Genomic DNA, 10,783 nt, shown 5'->3' with positions numbered 1-10,783 from the left:
TGTAAATTTTCTTTTTATGTTTGACATTTACTACAGAATATCATGTGCATTCAAACTGAAGCCATTACGAGATTTCCTTTTAATGTCATTATTATCAGACAAATTGTCAGTAGAATATCATGTGCATTCAAACTGTCACTGTTGGATCTGTCAATTTGACCAAAACTGGTGCAGCCTGTGCTTGATTGATTCAGGAACAATGAAGAGGAAAGTGGCAGAACTAGCAACAGTTCCTATAACACCAATCAAGTTTCTGATATACCTATAAATCTGCATTCAGATCAAACCATTCATATACTATTAATTAATTTCCTATTTTCATTCTTTTCTTACAACCAACATTCATTTATTTATTTATACAACAAGAAACTCAAGTTTTGTTTCAAATCCTAAAATAATCAACCACGGAACACTAAGATCAAAAGATCGATTACAATATCCCGAAAGTCATGACATATGTATTTCTCTGAGTTACTACTCGACTCCTCAATTGCTTGTATATAGCACCAAAACAGTTGCAGAAATGACTTTTACACGACGATGCCAACCTCGATGGATGCACTTCCATGAAAGACCATGTTGATGAAGTCAGCATTTCGCTCACTTGAATCGGTAATACATAAACCAATCAACATTTATATACGATATTTTATCCAACTATTTACAAAAATGACATGATATTCAGCTATGGTTAAACAAGAGCTTACCTAAGTTCTATTATTCAATATACTTCTTGCGAGATCCTCGTTAATGGCAACAGGCAGTGGCGGCATTTGGCTCATAATGCCAGGCATCCCACTCATGCTGCATAAAGTTTAAATATGTAAAAACCAAATACTAAAGAAGATGAATATGTATGACATAACAGTTAACTTTGTCGATTGACGTACTCATTTAGAATGGTATTAATATTGTGCCTTGTATGGCAAAAGAGGTCGATGTTTTCCTGCAACTGTTTAGAAAAGACCATGATCATAATCACAGCATCAAACAATATCTCAAACTATAATCAAAGAGAAAAATTGGAAATTCATCGAAGCATATGGTTGAGCTTTTCACCTTGTACGTCGATAAATTGGCATTAATTTGATTAAAAACTTGAGCATTCTGCTCCATGAGTTGCTTCATAGGCCCACAAATTCCTGAACATACACGAGTATTAAATGGAATGCAGAATTGGTTCCAGTTACAAAAACGACACAATGTAAACACTTGAAATTTGTTAACACGCATTCTTAAACTATAAGTCAAGAGCACTAAATTTTAGTCGTAATTGACGGACGAGAAATAAGGAATATATAGTTTAAGAAAATAGATATACTAACCGTCATATAGCATCCGTTGACTTTGATCAATAGTGTGTGACATGGGAGAATATGAACTCATGCTTGGGGGCAGCGCCGAATGCAAATTTGAATGCGATGCTAAATCCACCGGCTTATCCTGAAGAAGCATGACTTTAGAATACTGGTTCTTCAATCAACATTAGATCCTAAAGACATTAATTTATTCAATATATCAAAAATGGAATCCCATTAATGGGATGCAACATAATCATATTTTGTTATTAACATAGCATTTGAGTATTATCAATGTCCTTGACAAGCACGTCGAGAAGACTCAACGCAATTGATTTTATCAACAATACTAATCAGGTCAACAACAATGATATATTGAATCAATTATACAGGCATAATTCCACAAGAGGAAAATTACTACTTCAATCAACTCAAGTAACCAACATTGAGAAAGAATTTTCAATTTTCGATCTCTCATTATGTTTAAAAAGAGTTTTGTTACAAATCTTAAATATTCTAGGTGAAATATATTTAAACTTTTTTTATAGAAATATATTTGAAATTCAAATCATACTTAAAACATCGGGTAGAGAATCCGTGAGAATCATTCTAGATTAACCAAACAACTCTTCGACAAACACTACATTATAAGAAAAATAGCATGTGAACAGAAGCTTCCAAAACTTCACATACTTTTCTGTAATTGATCTTCTTTCCCAAACAATGCTCATCTGGTTTCCTTCGCTTTCGCTGCAAAAATGGTTTAAAAACAGTATTTTAAGATTCCATAAACATGCATAGAGATGAAAATCTACATTTTTCTGCAACTTCTGGATTTGCTATGATAACAACGAAAACCTAAAACCTTGCCTTTAACCGCTGTTATAGCCATAACTTATACAACACTTAAGCTACGCAACAATGCAAAACACGAGCCGTTGCTACAAAGCAAACCTAGGGCCATAGGAGGAAGTGGTGTGTATGAAACAAAAAGATTTATTGTGAATGCTTTAGAAAGTGGAAGTTCCACTATGCATATTCAATTTTCAAGTAGTTAATAATTGCAACATGTTCAAGTAACTTTAATGCTTTTAGGATTTAAAAGTCTCTTCTGTACTGGACTCAAAGTGGAAGTTCCACTACGCATACTCAACTTTCGACTAGTTTTTCGCAACATGCTCAAGCAACTTTATGCATTTAGAATTTAAAATTTACTTCCGGTCTAATGCAGAAAGCACATGTATCATTCAAAGGCACCAATAAACTATGGACAATGGGAAAAAAATGTAAAGTGAAAGAGCTTACTGTCAACCACCTACACCTCAAAGCAACATCGCGAACCGTTTTATCAGGCAACGCAGCAGCAATTTTGATGTACTTCATAATACTTGGCTCGTTAGCATAACTAGTCATGAAACATAACAATCATGAAATTAAATCAGTCACAAAATATAAAAAAACTACACAAAGAGAAAGAAATATCATTCTTCGCACCTATAAGTATATACCATATAAAACAAATTTAGCATAACCATTACTAAAACATAAAGGCAATCAAATATCTCATAGGTAACACATAGATGCTAATTAGGTCCGTCTTTGAGGACGTGCAAGCCGCACTATTGCACAGGGTTTAAAATATTTCACGATTAAATCTTAGCTAAATAACACATCATAGTTAAATAGGGTCTCTATTTGTTTTGTCATATTTAAACTGCGACTAATCTACACCAGACCTCCAAAAACTTGAGACGGCTCTAATGCTAATAAATAAACAAATAATCAAAACCAATGACTTACTTGGCAAGGCCTTCCTCCAATCTGTACTGTTCATCAAGAGACCACTCAACAGCCAAGCCTGTGTCATGCTTCAACCCTGGAACAGAATCAAGAAGAAGAGAAGAGCCACCAGCTTGTGGACTCACAACAGGGTTGGTGTTGTTGATGAAAGTTGAATTTCCAGAATACATGATACCAGATGAACTACTTAACCCAAAATAATTACCCATTGGAACCATCTCTGACATACTATTATTCATAGCACCATGCTGAAATGATATTGCATGTCTACTCATAGATGAATTTATATCTTCATTACAAAACCCTCTATTTGACTCTGCCTCCATCTCTATCTAACAATTTTCTCTATAATCCACAAACAGTACCAACCACCATTTCCAAACAAAAAAAAGAAAAGCAAAAACCCTTCACCAATTCACTGACTCACACTATCCAACCAACCAAGATCAAAATCTTTACTTTAGATTCTATTCAAACAACCATACCTGATAAAACAAATTCGGTCACAACCCAGATGAAATAAACACAACCCCACAATCAAAAACCCTTAAAAATCCAAACTTTAACTCAAAATTGAATAGCCTGAAAAAATAGAGAACAACCCAGAAAAAATAAAATCAGTATTGAATCAAAAAAACAAGAAAAGTTGAAGTTTTTAAGGAGTCAATTATGGTAAAAGCCCAAATAACAGCAAAATCAAACGTGTCACAACAGAAGAATAACAGAGAGATAGATATATAGAGAGAGAAACCTTTTTGCTTAAGCAGCAGTAGTAGCAGCAACTTTGCGATTAAAGGGCAAGTTGAGCTTAATGGGATGGTTATTTGTTTTTGTTTCTGACTATACAAGAATGGTATTTGATATAATTTGGCATTTGCTACTTTGTTACTAGTTGCTTTGCTTTGTGACACATATTCTTTCTCTCTCTAAGGGAGGGAGAGAAAGAAAGACAAGAGATGGGTTAGAATTGTACCAATAAGGAAGCAGAGAAAGGGAAAAGGGAAAATGAAGTTTGAATAATAAAATAAAAAAGGAGAAGTAATAATGGATGGTTGTGTTGTGGTGTGGATCTTGGAATTCAGCAACAGTGCGACTCCCAATAAGCATTTGATGCTATTCATTGTGGACTCCACCTATTCTTTATGCTTTCATTTTTTTTCTCTTAATTTGCTTGACATGTGTCTTAGTTTTATTGGTTGAGGGATTAATAGAAAATTGGTAAATGATCATTTTTTTTTAGGATCTTAAAATTATTTTAAAAAAACTTGTGTTATGGCACGGGTCTTGTTAGAATTCACATCGCATGTCTATTAAATGATTATGTGTAAAATTTAAATTTATTTTTCAATTGGTTAACATTGACATAGTTATAATATATGCTAATAATATGCACTAATTTTTAAGTATTTATTCGTACTTACAATAATATTTAAAACAGCTGCAAGAGAAATATTTAAAAGATAGATATTAAAATAAACCGTCTGAAGGAGTGAAAAACACTTAGAATGGGGAATTGAATAAGGGTTGTTTCCAAAAATGGTAGATAAAAATAAATCACACAGTTATTTTTATCCTGGTTCGTTGTTAACTAAACTACTTCAGTCCACCCCTAACAAAGTGATTTACCTCAATTGAGGATTTAATCCACTAATCAAATTGATTACAATGGTTCTCCACTTAGATAACTTTTAAGTTTTCTAGAGTCTACTGATCACAACTTGATCACTCTAGGAAATTCCTCTTACAATCAATGTAAAATAAATATTACAAGAGATTAAATTGCTTCTTAATAAGCTATAATCATAAAGTGATTTTTCTCTTAAGTTTAAGTTCTAACACTCACTAAAATATTACAATGTTGCGAGGTTGAAGATGAAGTTCTTCTTTGATTTTGTGTGATAGCTTTTTGGCAACGTTTTGGTATTTCACGTGAGAAAGTTCTTGCTGCTTCAGCATCAGAACTTCTATATATAGGCAGTGTGAAAATGTGACCGTTGAGTGCATTTAATGCTTTGTGTGAATAGTACACTGCCGCATTTAATGTTTCACTCTTTTGTCAACTACCTCGAGCCATGCTTCAACTGCTTTTGCTGACTTTGCCTTTTGTAGCTTCTAACGTTCCTTTTGTCAGTCAGACAGATTTGACGTTATAGCCTTTTCATCTTGCACTTGCTTTTGGACTCAGAATATGTAGAATAAACATTTGAATATCAGAGTCTTCAGCTTTTGGTGCAGATTGCAACTTCTGTCTTCAGACTTTAGAAGTGCTTTGGAGCGTGATACCATCAGATCTTCAGAGCTTTGCTTCTGACTGCCATCTTCTGATGTTTTTCAAATCATGTTCTGATTTCTTCAAGACCATCTTTTGATGTTTGCCAGACCATGTTCTGATGAAGCCATCCAGATCTTCTGGGCCAGAGCTTCTGAACGCTGATTTTGTGCATAGTCTTTTAGACTTTTCTTGAAATGGAAAACGTGAATAATTAGAGTACTACATTGTCTTATACAAAATTCATATATAATGTTATCATCAAAACTAAGAATATTGATCAGAACATTTCTTGTTCTAACACCGTCTACCGCTGGTATGTCATATAAACGTTTACATCTACCCGTGAATTCAAATGAGTTAACAAAATTCAGTTGAATTCAAATGAGTTAATTGTAAAAATACATATTTGAGTAAAATTATTTTTCCATTTCAAATAACATTACTTTTTAGATATTAGTCAAATTTTCTAAACCTAAAATTTATAACCGTTTCTCGTCAAATATCAGTTTTAAATCCTTCTTATTATATCATATTTATAATTTTACAAACCTACGATATATGACCGCTCCCCGTCAAATTTCAGTTTTAAATACATATCTACATTCCATGGTATCTTGAAATTTCAGTTCTAAAGGAATATTTTCTCTATCTTTTTTGTCTAGGAGAATTTCATAATAGATGTTTAACTTTACAACTGGTATTTCATAGATACGTTTATATCTACTCGTGAATTTATGCTTGCAAGTAGGGGTGGGAATAGGACAGGCCGACCTACAGGGGCCTATGGCCTAGCCTATATAAGGTCCGGCCAGACTTATTTAACAAAAAGGTCAGGCTTAGGCTTTTTTAAAAGCCCTTTTAATAAAATAGGACAGACTTAGGCTATTAAAAAAGCCTATGAAGTCTTATAGGCCAGTCTATATTTTCATGTATATTAAAAATAGACTAAGGCTATGTTTGGGAGTTTGGAAGGGAGGGGGAAGGCTTCCAAAAAATAAAATTTTAAAAAATGTAGAAAAATATTTGACATTTTTTGAAAAAATGAATTTGTTTAGAATGGTAAAAGAGTTATTACCATTACTAAATTTTTTAATTTTTAAAATAGTATAACAACCTAAAAGATATTTGGAAAATTTATGTAAGCCCTTCAAAACCCTCCAAAACCCTCATTAAATACAATTTTTGAGTTCCTCCATTTTATGGGGTTTTTGGTGTTATGAATAAACTCAAACCCTCCAAAACCCTCATACCCAAAATCTTTCTATCATTTTCACTCAATTCCTCCTATTTTTCAAAGCCTCCCCCTCCAAACTCTCAAACATAGCCTAAATAAATCGGCCTATATTTGCATGTATATTAGAAAAAAGGCTTAATAGGCAAGCCTATATATGCATATATATTCGAACAAATGCTAAATAGGTTGGCCTATATATGCATATATAGGACGACTTATAAGGTTTCTTAAATAATATGGATTAATTGAAAACTATAATGAAAAATAGACTTTTAAATAGGCTTTGAGAGAAGACCAGACTTTTAAAAAGGACAGGTCAGGCCAAAAAAGAAAGCCTATTTTAGGCCACAAGCCAGGCTCCGGCCTTTCAAGTTTATCATAGGTCAGACCCAGGCCTTATAAAGCCTAGCCTATTTCCACCCTTACTTGCAAGGACCTTTATTAAGATGGACAATCTTTAACTGATAAATTGAGAAATAAAATGAGAAATAGAAGTGAGATTATTGTGATATAAGTGTGAATTAGAAGTTTCACGTTACTTAAAAAAATAGAAGTTGAACAATTTATAAATGAAAAGATCATCTAAGTCTAATATCTTAATATCTTAAAGTTTTGAGTGATATGTGATGTGACTCTCATTTATGTTGTTACTCTTGACCCAATATTTTTTTTTTTGGTGTTAACCGACCGGTATCCGCGGGGGAAAGGGGCCCCACGTGACTAATCCGGACCCAATATGAATGCCCATTAATCAATGTCGATGGTTAATTTGCTTTAAAAAAATCAAGGTTTAATTGAATTTTATCATTTTCTTTTTCTCTTCATTCATGCACTATAATTATATATCGTTCTTAATTTAACTCTCTATTTATTATAAAACAATTTTATAATTAAAAGAGAAAGAGAAAAGAGGGGGAAAAGGATGAGGTCCAATTTTGTGACACACTTACTGAGCAAATCCATTTATGTGTTAGTGGAGTAACATAGATATTTAAATGACAAAGAGATGACTCATTCAATTCTCCACCAACAATTAATATTTTTTATTTCAGTTTTTTTTTTTTAATTATGCTCCTTCAGTCCTTTTATATTTGAGCTGTCCATATTTTATAAGAAAAATAATTAATGTTTCTTTTTTCAGAATAGTATAAATTTTATTTATTCAAATATTTTATTAATATTACTTAGTTATTAGAGTATTTAAATAAATAAATAAAAATAATTTGTTTAAAAAGAAAATAAATGTTGTCATGCTAATGACATAATTTAAAATAAAAATATTACAATATTAACACTTATAATAATAAGAGAAAATAGTAAGTTGAAAATTTTGTAATATAATAAATATAGCATTTACCAACTAAGAATTCGATCTAACATAACACATTAGACTTTTTCATTATAGTAAATCATTATCTATAAAAGAAAAAACATATTTAAATTCCATAATCAATATCCTAAAGATATTTGTTTTTTCTTTACTAATATTCTAAAGATACTTGTTTGTTACCATTCATCTTTTACTTTATATAATTTGTCTTTTAATGCAAAAGTGAGAATATTATTTTATAATTTATTTAAAGCACGAGCAACAAGTACATGTTATGCTAATATGACTTGTGAGAGATTGTCAAAGGGATAATTATCATTATCAACAGATTCCTCCACCCACTTCCCATGTTGGGGTGTAACATTGTTGCTCAAAGAATCAAGTTGAAAATCATAGCAAGGAATTTCAATGACAAAAAAAGAGGAATACTTTATTGAATGAATACTAAGGGGACATGTTTGATTCTTTAAATATATTCTTTTTTGGTTTTATTTGGGTTTTAGACTTTTGGATATTACGAAAAAAAAAAAAAACCAAAATATAGCAAGATCAAACACATACTAGACTGTGGCATGTTCTTTATATATCTTTCTTAATTTAACTCTCTCTATTTATTATAAATCTAAGTTCAAGGAATCAATATTAAGAATTTGGAAAACTAAATGGGGACGATTTCTACAACCCTTAGTTCAAGAATTAGTGGAACTTTGACAAGTATTATTGATACTCAAGCTTCCACCTAAAGAATAAAGAATATAGAAATTTGTAAAGTCATTTTCATTAAGAAATGAAAATGAGTATGGAAGATTAAAGATTAAATTGAAGCATAAGAGGAAGTCGTTTGTGATCAAGAGATGCAACACCCCTATTGCTGCTGAAGATGGTCTAGAAAATACAAGTCTTAAAATACAGAAAAAGCAATTACTTGACATATTACCAAAGGCTACAAAAATGTCACCTAATAATTCTGGAGACGGTGTATCAAAGAGTCAATTGGTGCAAGAAATATCAATATTAGCTTTCCTTCAAAGACTTAGAATAATTGTCAAGGAATGGTTCAATAGTCTGTCAGACCGGAGCATTGAATCATGGACTGATTTCTATAAACGGTCCTCTGAGCACTTTATCATCTAGAAGAGACATCGGTGATTGTAGTCGCCTTGAGTGGAATTATTCAGGGGAAGAAGGAAATTTTGCGATCTTATATTATTGATTTATGCAATTCGTAGTTGAAGTCGAAGAAGCTAAAGAAGGTCTTAAGTGTTGAATATTAAAAAATGGCCTTCTGCAAGACCATTCCTTCAGGTTGATGATCGAAAGGAAGAAGATGTGAACCACTCAAGAGATGTTGAGTATGAATCAGTCTTACATAATCTTGGAGGAGAACCTGAACACCCGTTTCGATAATCATGTCTCCGTTGACACCAACTTTGTTCTGCCCGTCAAGAAAGGAGTCACGTCGACGGACACCGATCGAGTATGCAAGGACGGTACGCCAAGTACACTCCTTTAAATATTTCTCGAGAAAAGATCTACCAAGATTGTGCCAATACATAATTTCGAAAAGGAGGAGTCTGACCCTCTTACCTCGTCAAAGAGACACGTCTGACCGACAAGTCGAAGTATCGACGCTTTCATAAAGGTCACAACCATAATACCTTTGATTGCATCCAGCTAAAGGATGCCATTGAAGGGTTGATCAAGATGGGACGACTGAGCGAGTACGTGAAAGGGGGAAAAAGAGAAAGGGATGAATCACCTAAAGGTAAATCTCTCTCAAAGATTGCAGACGTCCGAACCAGTGGAAAGAGAAAGGAGGCTAGTAAAGGGAAGTGTACCTACACCGCCGCCATCACTAGAGGGGCATCTCAGGAAAACCTCCCCTCCAAGAAAACCATGAAGAGGAAATTCGTCGAGATATTGGTTGTAAACAAGAAGGATATAGGTACCTCGACAAAGACCCATGATTGGCCTATGTTGGGGTTCCGAGACTAATATAAGGTAGGATGGGTCCCCAGCGGAATTTTCCCCTGGTGATTGCAACTGCAATTTAGAAGTTTGGCGTCTCCCATATCCTGATTCACAGTGGCAACTCCTATGATATTATATACTTAGAGTTGTTTGAGAAGATAGGCCTGGAAAGAAGCAGATTATGGCCATATGAAGGCCTTGACTTATAGGAATTCAACGGAACGACCGCCTTTCCCTGGGGATACATCGAGATGATGATATATGTAGGTGACGGAAAGGACATTCAAGCCATCAGTTTGTAAGTCCTCGTCGTCCCTTGTAGGAGTGTCTATATTTGCATCTTGGGAAGGCCTTTTGCATCCATTCTAGACGTCATAGCCTCACTGGTACATCTCAAACTCAAGTACCACAACCTTTAGGGAGAGTCAGTCACCAGTATATATATATATATATATATATATATATATATATATATATATATATATATATATATATATATATATATATATATATATATATATATATATATATAGATTAAAGTGACAAAAGAATGATTGCAAATATTATTTTGGTGTGTGAAATAGTCAGGAGGCGCACTCCTGATATAGGAGAAAATATAACTCAAAAAGAAAAATAATTAATGGGCTTTTTAATGTTCATAATCGATTATTCCATCGGGATAATTGATTATGTAGGGTAAATATGAAAAGTTTTCAAATTGTGTCATTACTAATCAATTATAAGCCCTAATAATGATTATGATGCATTACAAAAGAGATAACCGTCTATCCCTAAGTGGCAATTGATTATCTAATGTATTTTTTACTCATAAATGATTATTTGAGTTAATAATCAACTATCTACTTGCAAAAAAAACT

At 32.9% G+C, this 10,783-nt stretch overlaps 1 protein-coding gene across 2 annotated transcripts; it reads right to left on the bottom strand.

Moving 5' to 3' along the window:
* Positions 1–295: 295 nt before the first annotated feature.
* LOC131602175 (uncharacterized) lies at positions 296–4,160 on the bottom strand. Of its 2 annotated transcripts, none has more exons than XM_058874194.1 (9): positions 3,850–4,160; positions 3,099–3,680; positions 2,604–2,703; positions 1,992–2,048; positions 1,326–1,443; positions 1,060–1,142; positions 891–952; positions 708–804; positions 296–561 (listed from the first exon to the last, which is right to left on the bottom strand). In XM_058874194.1, the coding sequence occupies exons 2-8, from the start codon at positions 3,422–3,424 to the stop codon at positions 708–710; spliced, it is 843 nt and encodes a 280-aa protein (XP_058730177.1). In that variant the 5' UTR covers positions 3,425–3,680; positions 3,850–4,160; the 3' UTR covers positions 296–561. The 2 variants fall into 2 exon arrangements, with proteins under 2 accessions (XP_058730177.1, XP_058730176.1); XM_058874193.1 differs by having other exon boundaries at positions 296–603; positions 3,850–4,158.
* Positions 4,161–10,783: the final 6,623 nt, after the last annotated feature.

The sequence above is a fragment of the Vicia villosa genome, linkage group LG5 (assembly GCF_029867415.1).
Source record: "Vicia villosa cultivar HV-30 ecotype Madison, WI linkage group LG5, Vvil1.0, whole genome shotgun sequence".
NCBI lineage: Eukaryota > Viridiplantae > Streptophyta > Magnoliopsida > Fabales > Fabaceae > Vicia > Vicia villosa.
Note: the sequence above shows the minus strand (reverse complement) of the source record. Positions and strands in the feature narration are given on the sequence as shown.

Coding starts and splice junctions, on each gene's coding strand:
- LOC131602175 (XM_058874194.1), bottom strand. CDS start 3,424: ATGGAGGCAGAGTCAAATAGAGGGTTTTGTAATGAAGATATAAATTCA. Junction 1,444..1,991: donor AGAAGATCAATTACAGAAAA/GTATGTGAAGTT, acceptor ATGCTTCTTCAG/GATAAGCCGGTGGATTTAGC. Junction 1,143..1,325: donor TCAACGGATGCTATATGACG/GTTAGTATATCT, acceptor GTGTATGTTCAG/GAATTTGTGGGCCTATGAAG.